Raw genomic sequence first — 16,227 nt, forward strand, 5'->3', positions numbered from 1 at the left:
TTTATGGAAGCTCAAGGTTTTATGCTAATGTTGGGTAAAATGGCAATAAAAATATCAAGATACTTTTTTTCTTTTAACAAAGTCAAGTTTGTAGAAGCTGCTGGAAAGTATTCTTTAGCAATTTTTTATTTTTATTTTTTGGGTTTTTTGAGACAGGGTTTCTCTTTGTAGTCTTTACTATTCTGGACTTGCCTCAAACTCACAGAGATCCACTTGCCTCTGCCTCCTCGCCTCCTCAGGTGCTGGGATCACAGGCATGCGCCACAGTGCCCAGCCCTTTAGCAAAATCTTGAAGACAAAAAGTGCGTTTCAAAGATATTGAGTGAGATAAGGGTACAGGAGATACATAAGAGGAGTATTATAATGAAAAGATCTTGACAGTGTGAGTAATATGTTAATACAGAGCTTTACATTTATGGAGAGAATCATCATTTGCCATTATTCTTTTTGTTGTAATAACTTGGGTTTGAGACGGTATAAAATAGTGTTTTGGAGTTTTGTTTGTTTTTTAATGTGTGTGGGTGTTTTACCTGCATGTGTGTCTGTGTACCACATGTTTACCTAGTGCACATGGATGTCAGAAGAGGAGGTGCATCCCCTTGAAGTAGAGGTACTGATAGTTGTGAGCTACCATGTAGATTCTGGGAATTGAACCAAGGTCCTCTGGAAGAGTAGCCAATGCTTTTAACTGTTGAGCCATCTCTCTAGCCCATAAGATAGTTTTCCCATTACCATTTCTTTTCTTCCACAGTCTGTGTTTGTGAGGACAGGGGGATGAAAAATAAAAACCTAATTTAAATAGCTGAGATGCCAAATTGGATTAAGAAATGTTAAATTAGGATAAAGATTCAAATCACAGAGTTGAAGCAAAGCTAATCAAGTACTTTGGCTGGTGGGAAAAATTGTTTATACAAGGGTGGAATGGTGTTGGCAGAATCAAATAGCCCTTCAGTGTGATAATGGCATCACCAAGCTGAAATTGGTACAGCAAGAGAAGCTGGCTTCATTGACATAATTCTTTGGGTCTGAGGCCTGGAAGAACTAGAAACCCTAATTTAAATATCTGCTTGGCAGGACTTTAGACATCTGCTTTTCTAAGTAAACAAGTTTGGTACCCAGTTGAATAAGAAAATACATTTGAGTATAAATAAGTATTCTAAGTGGTTATGGGAGTTCATGGACGATGGGGTCTTAGGAGTAAACTATTTGTTATGACGTAGGTTTGTGTTTTTTTTTGTAATTTCCCTGGACACCAAGAGCATAGTTATAGCTGGCTGAACATCTTGGATGTATGATACATCCTTGGTATAGCTGAGACCTGTGCATGGCTTTACATTCCATGCTACACATCTCTTTAGCATTCGTCAAGTCACAGTTCACTATTGGTGAGTGCTAGTTCTTCATGGAGCCAACAGCTTAGTGTAGTGAAAGCTACACCTGCCCCGTAGTTACAGGGCTGTTTGTTAATCACCTGTTGACACAGAATTTCATGACAGCAGTTGACGATGCCAGCGACTGTAAGCACGCATATAGGCAGCATGTCATGGTTTGCAGAACTTTCACCCAAAGATTTGGAGTAGAGCAGGGAACAAACAGACCTGTTGGGTTCTAGGTACAACACTTGTACTGAACATAATTCAGATAACCTTTGTGAACCTCAGTTTTTCCATTTGAGACATTTAATACACATTGTTTCTATGTACGTTTTGCAAGATCAGAGAATGTATTTTACACATTATAAAAATGTACAGAGGTAAAGTTGCAGTAATTATATAATTTTTTTCTACGTTCTAACACTATGGATTTGGTTTTGGAGAAACTCAACTTGTAACCAGAACTATGCATATTGTTGTGGAACTAAAAAGGCTTTGCTGCCTTTGGCTTGTCATTACTATCTAATTAATGGTCTTTTGCAAACTTCTGACTCTAGCCCAGTTTCTGAAGATCGAATTGGAGGAAGAAACATAATCCTTATTTCCATGAATTCTGTTTCCTAAGTCTTACTAATCTTCTCTATGCTTGCATAGATTCCAAAGTCAGAATCTGATTCTTCAAGGGTTCACTAGCGGGTACGCCCATGTGGGAAAAGCTGCTTTTTTTGTGGCAGGCACAAGCAGGGCAGGGCCTTGGTTATCAGTTCCAGACCAGAGGATTCTAGGAGAGGTTATCCTTACCAGACCAGAGACTGATTGAGTTGTTCCTGTGATAGATTCACTCTTAACTCTTCAGAACCCCTTTTCTTTTCAGAGGTTGTTGATAAGGAGGGCTGGGCAGCTTGAAAATAGGGCACATGCAAACCTAGAATTTCTTCCATTAATTTCATATGACTTCCCTGAGTCACATTTATACATAAAAAATTTAGTTTTGTTTCCCTTTTCATCTAACTTACTTACTATCTTTGGCAAAAAGACTACAGTTTTAAATGTGTAAGGAACCACCCAGAATACACAGCAAATAGCCTGCTGTGATGGCATATGACTTTAATTCCAGAACTAGAGAGGTGGGGGCTGCAGAGTAAGACCTCGTTTTTTGTTGATGTTATTGTTTGTTGTTGTTGTTTGTTTTGTTTTTTAAAGAGCAAATATAAGAAGAAGGGGCAGTGTAGAATTTGAGAGGGTATAAGAGGAGATTACTGAGGGAAGCTTTTGCCAGGTCAAATTAGTGACATTTATTTAATAAACACTGAGTTTTTTTTATTTATAGAGCCCTTTTTGTCTACATGTTAAACTTGGTAAGTTTGGTATTATTGTTAGCTATTTATATTGTCTTTGCTGGGTTTACATCAACTTTGAGGCTTGCCCTGTCAACTCCCCTGACCGTAACTTTTACCAGTTAACTTTGTCTTTAACAATTAACTTTGGTGGACCTAGGACTTGATTTTCCTAAACCTGAATTGTATTTTGTTCTTTGTTTGTTGCTTTTGTGGTTTTTGTTTGCTTGCTTGTGTCTTAGCTGTGGAGGGACACCATAACCATGACAACTCTTATAAAGGAAAACACTTAATTGGGGCTGGCTTATAGTTTAGAGGTTTAGTCCATTCTCATCATGGCAGGAAGCATGGTGGCATGTGGGCAAACATGTTGCTGTAGAGGTACTGAGAATTCTACATCTGGGTGGGTAGGCAGCAGGAAGAGACTGTGAGCCATTCGGCCTGGCTTTAGCTTTTGAAACCTGAAAGCCTACTCCCAGTGACACAGTTTCTCCAACAAGGCCATGCCTGCTGCTGTCCTGGAACTACTTTGTAGACCAGGCTGGCCTTGAACTCAGAGATCTGCTTACCTCTGTCTCTGCCTCCCAAGTGCTGGGATTAAAGGAGTGCACCACCATGCCTGGCTAGGGATCATTTTCATTCAGACCATCATGTCTTGTTTGTTTTGTTTGAAACAGGGTCTCATATAACCCAGTCTTGCTTTGAACTATTACTATGTAGGACAATCCTCCTGCCTCTATTTCCCAAGTGGTAGGATTATAGAAATGTTCCACCACACTAAATTTTATGGTGCTGGAGGTCCAACCAAAGTCTTGTGCACTAGTCAGGCATTCTACCAACTGAGCTGAATATTTGTGCAGAAAATTTTTTTCTCAGCTATTACGGCACCCCTTCAGCCAGTTTAATGTATATCTACAGTCAAGCTTCTTAAAGCCCCCCCCCCAATGTGCCATGTTCGGTGTACTTCAAAAATCATAATCTTACTGGGGAAAGGGAAATACCTGGGAAGGAGGGAGGGAAGAAAAGGAAGATGGGCATGGTGACAGGTGCTTTTAACCCCGGCATTCATTCAGGAGGGGCAGGAAGAATACTGTTTCAGAGCAGCCTGATCTATACAGTGAGACCTTGTCTAGGAAGAAAAAAATGAGAGTTGAATGAGAGGAAAGAGGGGAGTAAGAAAAATGAAAGGGAGAATTTGAGAGAGAAATGATAGCTGTATGTGGCTGTGTGTAATGATGTGGTATAGAGAGTGAAAACTGGCAGAAGCCAGGAAAATGGTAGGTGTAAGCTTGGGTCACACCTTTATGATGTGATTTCAAGTGGAAGTGGCACTTGAGTCAGGTGTAAAGGGTATATAAAGGGTTAGTTCGATGAAGTAAGAGGTGACAGGGAAAAGGTTATTGAAGACCTAGGGGAAAGTAGATGGCATATTTGAGGCAATAAGTGCACATCTGACTGGCTGGAGAACAGAGTTCCTGGAGAAACAGGTTGTATAATACAGTTAGGTAAACTGAAGGAGCTTCAAATGAAAGCAAAGAATTTAGAATTTCTTTTACAGGTCAGGGGCATCACTGATACTTTTTTGAACAAAGAAGGAACATGGTAAAAGATAGTTAGGATGGTTGGAACAGGAAAATGTAGTGTGAGTGAGATAAATAATAAGAAATAAAAGAATAGAGTAGATGAAAGAGAGGAACCAAGAAGTGCAGAAATGGCTTTAAGAATCCAGAATTAGCAGGGTATGGTGGCACACATATTTCTTTATCAATTAATTTAATTAAAAATTTAAAACATTTTTATTATCATTTATTACAATTTATTCAATTTGTACCCCAGCTGCAGCACCCTCCTTTGTCTCCTCCCAATCCCACCTGCCCTCTTCTTCCTCTTTCCCCCCACCTTAGTCCCCTTCTATTTGACCCTACCCTATCAGGTCTCATCAGGACTAGTGGTATTGTCTTCTTCTGTGGCCTGGCAAGGCCTTACCCCCTCAGGGGGAGGTGATCAAAGAGCCAGCCACTGAGTTCATGTCAGAGACAGTCCCTGTTCCCCTTAGTAGGACACCCACTTGGAGACTGAGTCTATGGGCTACCCCTGAGCCTGGATTTTAGGTCCTCTCCATGCATTGTCCTTGGTTGGGGTATCATTCTCTTCAGGGCCCCCAGGGCTCAGTCTTTTTAGCTCTGTTGGTCTCCTTGTGGAGCTCCTGTCCCCTCCAGGTCTTTCTGTCTCCCCCTTCTTTCATAAGATTCCCTGCACTCTGCCCAAAGTTTGGCTGTGAGTCTCAGCCTCTGATTCGATAACTCGATCAGAGTCTTTCAGAGGCTGTCTGTGGTAGGCTCCTGTTCTGTTCCCTGTCTTCTCCTGCTTCCAATGTCTATCCCATTTGTCCTTCTGAATGAAGATTGAGCATCTTCCCTAGGCTCTTCCTGGTTGTTTAGCTTAAGAGTATAGATTTTAGTGTGTTTATCCTATATTATATGTCTAATACCCACTTATGAGTGAGTATATACCATGTGTGTTTTTCTGCTTCTGGGTTACCTCACTCAAGATGATCTTCTCTAGTTCAGTGGCATATATATTTATGCAACACTCATGAGGCAGAGGCAGATGGTCCTCTCTGAGTTCAAGGCCAGCCTGGTCTACATAGTGTATTACAGGACAGCCAGGGCTATATAGAGACCCTGTTTCAAAAACAAAATAAACAATAAAAGAGTACAGAACTAAGGAGAAATGTATGTGTGTAGATGAGTATGTAGGTGTGTATTTTTATTTCTTGGATTGATTTATTTTTATTTTATGTGTATGCTTGTTTTGCCTGCATTTATGTATATGTGCCAGGTGCATGCCTTGCCAGAAGATAAACAGGAAAGGCCATCCGGTCTTCTAGAATTGGAGTTACGGAAAGTTGTGAGCCATATGGGTATTGGGAACTGAACCTGAGTCCTGGAGGAGCAGCCAGTGCTCTGAGCCATCTCTCCAGAGCCTAAACTTACTTTCTTTTTAATTTTTTATTATGTGCAGAAGAGGCTGTCGGATCCCCTGGAGCTGGAGTTAAATGCAGTTGTGAGTTGCCCAACATAAGTGCTGAGAACTGAACTCTGCTTCTTGAAGAGCAAAACATGCTCTTAACCACTAAACCATTTTTCTGGCCCCTCAAATTTTGATATAATATGACTAGAAGTAGCATGTGTGAAGCCTTGGGTTTGATCCCTAGAGGAGAAATAAAAGAAGCATTGACATTGAGAAGGGAGAGTAGTTTAAGAGGGTAGTTGGTATGGACACAGACATAGACTAGAGTAAGAAATTACAATGGGGAAGACGGAGAGTGTGAAGTGTATGTTTGTATGTTTTCATTTTTGCAGATTTCCACGTCCCCATTTTCAGTTTTAAAAATCTGCAAAACTAAAAGATTTTTTAGGGTGTTTTTTTTGTTGTTGTTGTTTATTTTTATGCGTATGGGTGTTTTGCCGGTGTGTCTATGTACCATGTATGTGACTGGTACCTGATATAACTGGAGTTACTGGTGGCTGTGAGCCACCATGTGGGTGCTGGGAATTAAACCCAGATCCTCTGGAAGAACAGGTAGTGCTCTTAACCACTGAGCCATCTCTTCAGCCCCAGTTTTTGTTTTATTTGTGGAAACTCATTTGACAACAAAATAAACTGTATACTGTATTAACAAATAAACTTCACCTCTGTGGTTTAATCTGGTGTGTTCAGTATGAGAGGGAAGATAGCTTTTACCATAACGACTGTACTCATGTTGATCAGGGCAGGTTCTTCCTTGAAACATCCAGCTGCCAGAGTATAGAACTCAATTCTGTCCCCAGCTATTGATCAGGACCACACACAGCTGACTTCAGGAAATAACTTGTAAGTATTCTACCTTGGCTATATATTGCTTCCTTAGCTACTGACCCCAGTGAGAGGGAAGCATCATGTGATATACAGAATATTCATCATACTACCTTTCAGTCCCGAATGTTCCACATATTTTGCCTGAAAGATAGTGGCTTTTTGTAATTGTTTGTTGAGAACTTGTCTGGCAGATACCATTCTAATATCATTACTTGATTATATAATTTATTTATTTTTTTTTTTGAAAAGTCTATCCATTAAAGTACTGTCATCAGTCTCACTTTACAAATGAGAAAATTGAGTCACAGATAGGTTTAGATGACAAGTGCAAGGTTATACAGCCAGGAAACTGTAGAGTCAGAATTTAAAGGTCATTTGACTCCAGTTTTTATGAGTATTTTGCCTAAATGTATGTATGTATAACGTGCACATACCTGGTACCCAAAGAGATCATTAGATCCCCTGGAATTGGAGTTACAGATAGTTGTTAAGCTACTTTGTGGGTGTTAGGGACCAAACCCCAGTCTTCTACAAGAGCAGCAGGTGCTCTTAATTGCCAGTTTATCTCTCCAGCCCTCAACATTATCTTTTTTAAGTTTTAATTTTTAGTTTTTTAAAACATGATCTCAGTATTTAAGCCTGGCTGGCCTGGAACCCATTGTGTAGATCAGGCTAGCCTTGAATTTATAGAGATCCACCTGCCTCTGCCTCTGCTTCCTGGATGCTGGGACTAAAAGTGGCTGATGTTGCTACTTCTAGTTCATTATGAGAGAGAGAGAGAGAGAGAGAATGTGTATGTGTCTGTACATCTGTGCACTTGTGGGGGGTCATGGGGAATTGGCTCTCTCTTATTGCCAGGTGAGTCCAAGGGATTGAACTAGGATCCTCGGACTAGACAACAAGTGCCTTTATCCTCTGGTCCTCAGTGCTATATTCTTAACAAATTCATATCTGCTTCAAATCTATGTCAGGTAGATGAGGCTTTGCTTCATCTTAGATTGGAGTGGACCTAGAGAACCCTTTCTTTGGAGGTTGACTGAAGAGAAGGGCTGAGGAGAGGAGCAGAAAGGCAGAAGTTCAAGGCCTGGGTGTTCATGTGTTGGGGGAGAAGTAAGAGAGGTGTGAAAGAGGAGCTAATGAAGAAGTGGTTAAAGTGCTGTTAAGTTCTTTGGGCTGGAACCAGTGGAGACTAGGCTACTAGTTGAAATGCTTTAGCGAAGTCAAAGAGAATAGTGAAGGAGTTGAGCATAGTTATCTTTATCTGAACTTTCCTTATTTGTGGCTTGTTATTACCAGCCTGACAGGATTAACTCAGATTTGGGAACTTTGCTGATCTGGGCATATGATGATGTACATTGAAGCCTTCATCCTGTTCTAGAATGGCTATCCTAGCATCAGAAAAGGCATCTATTTATATGTTGTTTTAGTAGTCATGGGTGTGGTTAGACTTCAGTAGGAGTGATTTGGGGTTTGGAGTAAAAGTTCAGTTCCCTTTCATGAATATAGAGCAGTATTTGAGTTACGACCTACCCTGGAGTATATTATTTCCTTCAGTCCTGTAAAGGGTCTGAGCAAGGTTCTTACCAGTTTATATAAATACAATGTTGTCCTAGTTGAAGAATGAGCACTTTTGCTATACTTTAGCCCGTAATTGTAAGAAATTTTAATTATATTTTAGTTTATTCTGTGTGTGTGTGACAGTATGTGTGCAGAGATCAGAATGCCACTTCTGAAAGTTCGCTCTTTTCCTTCCACCTTGTGGGTCTTGGCATTGAGTTCAGGTTTGGCAGCAGGAACCTTGATCAGCTGAGCCATCTCACTGGCCCCTGAATCATCCCTCTGGCTCTGATATGCTTTTATTCTAATTTAGTGGTTCTTCAGGGATGGCCTGTAGACCCTGGAGGGCACTCCTTTGACCCTTTAAAAGACACTGGCAGTGTATGTGGTTAAAACTGTTTGCATCATAATACTGTGATGTTAGGTCTTTTTCACCTCATCCACTTAAGGATGTACAGTGGGATTTTCTAGGGGCTTCATGATAGAGGTTGTTACAATAGATTGAAAGCAGAAATGGACATGAAAATCCTGCTGTCTTAGGCTATGCATTAAAGAGATTTGTATAAGTCACTATTTTTTGAAATACTAATATTTTACTTTAAAAGACTAGATACACAATCAATGATCTTAATCACTATTATTTAACAAATAAAGTATAAGTTTTCACATATATGAAATCTCTTTGGCAGTGTCAGTAATTTTTAGGATGTGTATTAGAACTAATTTTCCATTTCAAGGATTAGAAAGGAATTCTAGCCTCATAATCCCCTCCTGGAAAAAGGAAGACCTTTATGCAAGTCCTTGCTTACAAACTCCCTCTCTTTTCTGCTATATTGGTTCACTTCTGTGTGTTCCTCATCTCTAAATGCCTGAAGCCCTTTTTCTTCCAAGCTGCAGCTATTAGTCTTTCTCAGTATAATTTTCATTCATTGACTGTGACCTGTTCTCTCCATCCATTGTTATTTACTGACAGTATTTGTTTCCTGACAGTATTACTTTTCAAAACTCTATGCCTGGTCTTTTCTTCTCTGATATCTCTTTTCTTTCCCTGTCATTTTCAAACTCCCTCGAGGTGTTTATTAGTAGCTAGGACTGTAAGTCTATAGCACTGCACCCTGCGTACTTCTTATTTCTGACACTTGCATTCAGTTTTGTTCTTAAATTCATCCATCCATGTAGCAGATGTTACCAACCACATATTATATGTCGTTGCTTTGTTTGGCACGGATGTAGAAGCTAGATAAACAATCCTTGCCCCTCCAAAACTTACAGGCTACCTGGGATAGTCACTTTGGAATAAGTAGGAACAATATCTAAGGTTGTTTGTTCAGTTTTCTACTTTACTGGGGTAATCTTGGGAAGGTGGTGGGAAACCAGTGATAGAAACAGAAATAACAACAGCAGCTATAGAAGCAAAACATTTATTATATGTGTATTTCATGTCAGATATTTTCCTGATATTATCTCATTTAGTTCTCATAGCAACTCTGCAAGGTATGTTTAGCCCCATTCTGCAGGTGTAAACAAGCAGACAGACATGCTAGAGCAGAAGCTCAGAGCTACATCCTCATCCTTAGGCAGCAATCAGAGAGCGCGTGGAAGGGATTGAGGGGCCTGGCATGATTGTTTGAAACCTCAGAGCCCACTCCCTTCAACAAAGCCACACCTCCTAATCCTCCCCAAGTAGTTCTACTAACTGGGAGCCAAGCATTCAAATACAGGAGTCCATGGGGGCCATTCTGATTTAAACCACCATGGTGATGCTGTTTGTTTTTGGAAGAGTAAGAGAACACAAAGTTGGGTGGGTGGGGAGGCTCTGGGGGAGGGGAAAACATGATCAAAATATATTGTATGAAAAAGTTTGAAAAATAAAAGGGCAAAGATTAGAGGAGAATATTCAAATTTGAAGAAAAGAATGATCTTCCTGAGTGGAGAAACTGGAATAGGTTTTTAATTAATGGTAATGTTTGCCAAATGCCTAAAGGACTATCAGAGAACTCTCTGACCTATCTGTTATTTCTTTTGGCAGAGTGATGTCAGAATCAAGTTTGAACACAATGGGGAGAGACGGTAAGTTGCCTTCTGCTAAGTAGTTGTGTTAATGTATGCCGAAGTCCTAGGAAAGCACTGAGCTCATAAAACTACCTCTAGTAAGTAGTATTATAAGACTTTCTCTTTTTAATTCACTTTTCTTGTTAATGTTTCAGTTACAATTTAAAAAAAAAAACAAAACAAGGTGGAAATTCTCAGTGGAGAAAAATGTGATTTTCTTAATTCTTTGCTCATCATGGGGTATTTAGGACCCTGTGTTGTGGATATGGTCTCTATGCACCTAGTGTGCTTTCAGTGTCATCACAAAACCCCTTTTGCTTATTCCTTCCATACCTTTTCTCCTTTCCTTTGTGTATTTCCTTAGTTACTGTTCTATTGCTATGATAAAACACCATGATGGAGGCAGTTCATAAAACAAAGTCGAAGTGGCCATATAGTTTCATAAGGTTGGAGTCTATGATGATAGGGGAGCAAAGCATGTTGATAGCAATAACTAAGAGCTCACTTCTTGGTTCAGAAGCAGGAGATAAATAGAGGTAACTTGAAATGGTGGGAGTCTTTTGAAACTTCACAGTCCACCTTTAGTGACACAGCTCTTTCTCCAAGGCCACACTTTCTTATTGTTCCCATACAACTCTGCCACTCAGGATCCAGAATTCAAACATGAGCCTGTAGGGGTGTTCAGACCGCCACAGAGGGATAACCAGCATTCCCACAAGAAGGTTACAGAGTCCTGCTGTAGGTACCTCAGTACCTCTGCTCCTTTTCTTTATTCTGAGTTTTCTGCAGCTGATGCATTTCAACCCACTTTTAAGGCAACTCCAAAGGAGATGGTTAGTTAGTGTTCTCCCTCAAAAAGACCCATTTCAGAGAAGTGTACAAGGTTGGAAGAGCTTCTTGGGGAAGGTACTATGGAAATGATAAGTCTGTATAGCCAGGGGCCTGCTGCTACTCTTGATTCTAGGGCTACTCTAAACCTGGAGGAGGGAAGAGCTGAGCTCTGTCCCCCAGTTGCATATTCTGTGTCCTGACAGAAGCAAGGGAGTTAAGCTGCCATTTCTTCATTGGTACTTTTTAGTTTCTGGCCTGACTGTTCTTGAGGAATGACCATACTTAGAGCACCAGAGACTTCAGAAGTAGATATGGAATCAAAAGCTCAATTGTGTTGGAGCTTAATTCGCAGTTATGGTCTCCTGAATTCCCTGTTCCCAAAGTGGTATGCAGTTTCAGTGAGTAGTCTTAAACTGTGAAAGTATATGTGTTTGATTTCAGAGAAGCTGCCAGATGGAAACCACAAGTATTTAAGGTAGTCAGGCAGGAATGGCTCTCTGAAGCCCTAAGCTGCAGAATGCTGCTATCAGGGTTTTGAAAATGAACCTTCTCTTTTTTAGGGAGTTGTTTTCAGGAACCATGACATTTCACTGTTTGTGTACTATGTGTAGAATTGAGAACTTGAGAGAGCACCAAAAAGCCAAGCCTAAGCTGTTCTGTGCCAGACAGCTTTAGTTTCATGTATTTCATCTCTTATGATTTTTGTAAAGATAATCATTGTGGACTTTCTTTAGTTTTTACAGGGAAGTAGTATCTTTCTTTTCTTCTTTTTTTTTTTAAATCATATATATTACATATATATAATCATATATGTGTGTTTTGCTTGCATGTCTGTGCATCACCTATATTCTTGGTGCCTGAGGAGGGCAGAAGAGGGCATTGCATCCCCTGGAACTAGAGCTAGGACATTAGCTACTGTGTGAATGCTGGGAATAAAACTCTAGTTTCTCTGGAAGAACGGCCAGTGCTCTTGACTACTGCACCATCTCTTCAGCCCCAGTATCTTTATAAATTTAGGCCCTTGTAGAATTGGATTTTACAGAAAAGGGTAAAGAAGGAGTGACTTGTCCCATTGTCCAGGCATTCACTTTCATAGGCAGACTTCCATTTTAGAAGGCTAGGACCTTGGCTATCTACCTTCTAAAGCAGAGAGGAAGACATTTCCTTCTGAAAAACCTCAGTAGTAAGACAGTTAAGCACTGGCCTAAGATCTGTTAGTTTGTGATGGCAGCATCTTGGGTCTTATTGGTTCTGGAAAGTCGTAGTTTCTGACCATGACCAGACTTTCAAGCAATTCAAGCAATAGTCAGGCCAATGCAGAAGAATTGATCTCTGAGCTTAGTTACTTTCTAGGTCTTGGGGAGGGACATTCCTTCATACTGGGCTGGAAAGATGGTCTTTTTCTTATTGATTTCTCCCCTCCCCCAATGGAGTGGGAGTTGACATAACATCTCACTGTATAACTCCAGCAGGCATTGAACAAACTTTGCCTAGGACTTGAGATCCTCCTGCCTTAGCCTTCCCCCCCCCCCCCCGCTCTTTTTTTCCCAAGACAGAGTCTCTGTGTAGCCCTGGCGGGAATTTGATCTGTAGACCAGCCTGACCTCAAACTTACAGAGATCCATCTGCCTCTGCCTCTAAGTGCTGCAATTAAAGGTATGCACCACCACTACCAGGCTCTTTCTTTAAAAAATTTATTTTATGTGCATTGGTGTCTTGCCTGCATGTGTGTTTGTGTGAGGGAGGGTATCAGAAACCCTGAAACTGGACTTACAGGCAGGTGTGAACTACTGTGTGTCCTTAACCTCTGAGTTGTCGCTCCAGCCACTGCCTCAGCCTCTTAAATGTTGATTGGCATGTGCCACTAGTCCCTGCTTTAATTTTTTAAATTAAATTATATCTTGTTTTATTTCATTTGCATTGGTGTTTTGCCTGCATGTATGTCTGTATACTGTTTGTGTGCCTGGTGCTCACAGAGGCCAGAAGATACCCTAGATCTGAAGTCAGATCTCCTAGAATTGAAGTTATAGACCTTTTTGAACCATCATGTGGGTATTAGAAATCAAACCTAGTTTCTCAGGAAGAGTAGATAGTAAAAAACTGCAGAGCCATCTCTCTAGCCCTATACCTTCTAAGTTTTAAAAATTTAATTGTATTTAATTGTTATTTTATTCTTAATAATCTCAATTTTATTGATTTTCTTTACTTTTATGGTTTAATTTCACTGATGATTTATTTTGTCATTAGAAGTTGTTTGTTTGTTTTTGAGACAGCATCTCACCATTCAGTCCTGGTTAGCCTCTGCAGACCAGATTTACAGAGATCTGCTTGCTACTGCCTTCTAAGTGCTGGGATTAAAGGCATGCACCATGGCTCTGGGCAGGAGTTTTAAATTTTTGTTGTCAGGCAAATGCTCTATCACTTAGCTTTATCCCCAGTCCAAGAAGACAAATTTGACAGTGAAGTTATTTTTTTGTGGTTATTTGAATATGCATGCTCCCCATAGGCTTATATATTTGAATGTTTGGTTTCTGGTTGCACTGTTTAGAAAAAATTAAAAGGTGTGGGTTGGAAGAAGTGTGCCATTAGGGTGGGCTTTGAGGTTTCAGAAGCCCATGCCAGGCTCAGAATCTGTCTCTTGCTTGTGGATAGATATAATGGCCCCGTACCATGCCTCCCTGCCCCACCACGATGGTTATAGACTCACCCTCTGAGATTGTAAGCAAGCCTCCACTTAAACGCTCTTGCCAGTTGCTTGGCGATGGTGTCTCTTCACAACAATCGAGCAGTAACTAAGACACCTTTTCTAAAATTTAAATACATGATTAACCAACATTTTTTGCTCTCTTTTAGAATTATAGCATTCAGCCGGCCTGTGAGATACGAAGATGTGGAACACAAGGTGACAACAGTATTTGGGCAGCCTCTTGATTTACATTACATGAACAATGAGGTGAGAAAGATGGGTGGGGAAAGGCCAAGAGGGACAGACATGTGCATTTTCTCACTTCTTCCCTGAAGCATTTTTTCCTTTTCCTTTCTTTTTTCTTTTTTCTTTTTTTTTTTTTTTTTTGAGACAGGGTTTCTCTGTGTACCCCTGGCTGTCCTGGACTTGATTTGTATACCAGGCTGGCCTTGAACTCAGGTAGATCCACTTGCCTCTGCCTCCTGAGTGCCAAGATTAAAGGTGTGTACCCCCACGTCCAGCAATTTGTTTCTTTAATATTATCTGCAGCTTTTCTGTTTCTGGAACCTCTTACTAATTGCAACAACTGGGATTTGTATTTACTGTATTTAGTAACAAGTAGATCAAATATTCTGTGGTAGGATAAGATACGGTACCAGAGCCAAGGCCTTTTTCTTGTTTGTTATTTTTCCTTATACTTTGTAATAGGTTTTTGCTGTTGTTTTCCTCAGCAAAACCTTAACAAAAGTAGAAGTTTTAGCAGGGGCTGGGACATTGTAAAGAATATGGGGTAGATCAGCTGTTACTGTTGTAAGAGCTGGTCTTTGACACATAAAGGCTAGATTCTTTGAAAGTTTTATTTCGATTATAGCTTCTTTCAAGAGTTAACATCTAATAGATCCATTAACTATTCTGTTCCTTTCTCTGACAGTCCTTATTTATTCCTGTTCCAATTTTACCTAGGAAGAAATTCTTTTGAATATTACTTTATTTTTCCAGCTCTTAAGAAAGCTCTTAGAATTGGTTTAGGCTAGTGGTTTCTATTAGTCTGAAAGTCAGTGTATTTATTCTTAAGTAATAGAAAACAGGTATCTTAAGGGAAATGTGTAAGGGACAGTTGACTTGAGTCTGCTATGCAAGTGCTTTACCACTGAGCCACATCCTTAACTAACTCTTACTTTGTTATCATAATTAATAACAAATTAGAAAACTTGTTTGTTGTTTAGTCCCTGAACTGTTGGTTCTGAGAGGTATGTATATATGTCTTAAAGGTTTTTGTTGTTGTTAAAAGTCTCAGTATGAACCGAAGGCTATCTTTGAACTCATGATCTTACTGCTTCAGACTCCTGTGTTCTGGGATTACAGGTGTGCACTTATACCTAGCCTTAGTTGCTGTAGATTTTGTTTTGTTTTTTTAGACAAGGTCTTGTTAAGTAGTCTATGCTGGCCTTAAAATTGTGGCCTTTTTTGCTTTTGCCATTCCAGTACTTGCATTATTGTTGACATGTGCCACCATACCTAGTGGTCATTAGTTAGTTTGTTTGTTTTTAATAAATTATTTATTTATTTTGGTTTTGGGTGTTTTTTTTTTTGTTTTGTTTTGTTTTTGTTTTTGTTTTTTTGGTTTGGTTTTTCAAGACAGGGTTTCTCTGTATGGCCTTGGCTGTTCTGGACTTGCTTTGTAGACCACTCTGACCTCAAACTCACAGAGATCTGCCTGCCTCTGCCTTCCTCAGTGCTGGGGTCACAGGTGTGTACCACTGCACCCAACTCTTTAAATAAATTTTTAAGATATGGGAAATTCTGTAAGTTAACTGCTAACTGTAGTTTATAAAAAATACAGATGCGCCTGGACAGTGGTGGCATATGCCTTTTAATCTCAGTATTTGGGAGGCAGAGGCAGGTGGATCTTTTGAGTCTGAGGCCAGAGTGGTCTACAGAGTGAGTTCCAGGACAGGACAGCCAGGCTATACAAACTCTGTCTCGACACCCCCAAATATATGTAAATAATAAATACATATATATGTATGTATATATATAAGGCACATAATATAAACTAAGACACTTTTCATTTACATATGAATCTTATGTAATAATGGCTGAGTGATCTGAGGCTCAAGGTGCTGAACTCATCAGCACCAAAGAAACAAAGGATTCTGTAGAGGGCTTAGTACTTTTCTCTTTCAGTTCTTTCTCCATTAAGAATTCCAGATGCCAGGGATTGGGACGATGACTCAATTGGTAAAGTGTTTGCTCCCCAAGTATGAGGCCCTGAGTTTAGATTCTCAAACACCTACATTAAAGGCCAGGTGCTGGGGAGGCAGAAACAGAAGAATCCCTGGTGCTTACAGGCCTTCCAGTCTGACCAAATCAGTGAACTTAGATTCAGTGAGAAACTGTCTCAAAAGTAAGATAGAAAGGAACTGAGGACTTCTACTTTTCTACATGTACAAGTACACCCCACCACAACATGCACATAGACCCATGATGACAGGTGTAACAGTTTTTTAATTTGATGCTTTGGAATAAG

General features: G+C 40.1%; 1 protein-coding gene across 4 annotated transcripts in view; it reads left to right on the top strand.

Moving 5' to 3' along the window:
- Window positions 1-16,227, top strand: part of Map3k3 (mitogen-activated protein kinase kinase kinase 3) — a 67,199-nt gene that overhangs the window by 14,380 nt on the left and 36,592 nt on the right. For all 4 annotated transcript variants that reach the window (XR_008718382.1, XM_055592175.1, XM_055592176.1 and 1 more), the window contains exons 3-4: window positions 10,158-10,198; window positions 13,865-13,964. Coding sequence is in view for 3 of the 4 variants with exons in the window: in XM_055592175.1 (XP_055448150.1) it covers window positions 10,158-10,198; window positions 13,865-13,964 (141 nt within the window). In the remaining variant the exon portion in view is untranslated. The remainder of the gene's footprint in view (window positions 1-10,157; window positions 10,199-13,864; window positions 13,965-16,227) is intronic.

The sequence above is a fragment of the Psammomys obesus genome, unplaced genomic scaffold, assembly GCF_907164565.1.
Source record: "Psammomys obesus unplaced genomic scaffold, mPsaObe1.curated_primary_1811, whole genome shotgun sequence".
Classification (NCBI taxonomy): Eukaryota; Metazoa; Chordata; class Mammalia; order Rodentia; family Muridae; genus Psammomys; species Psammomys obesus.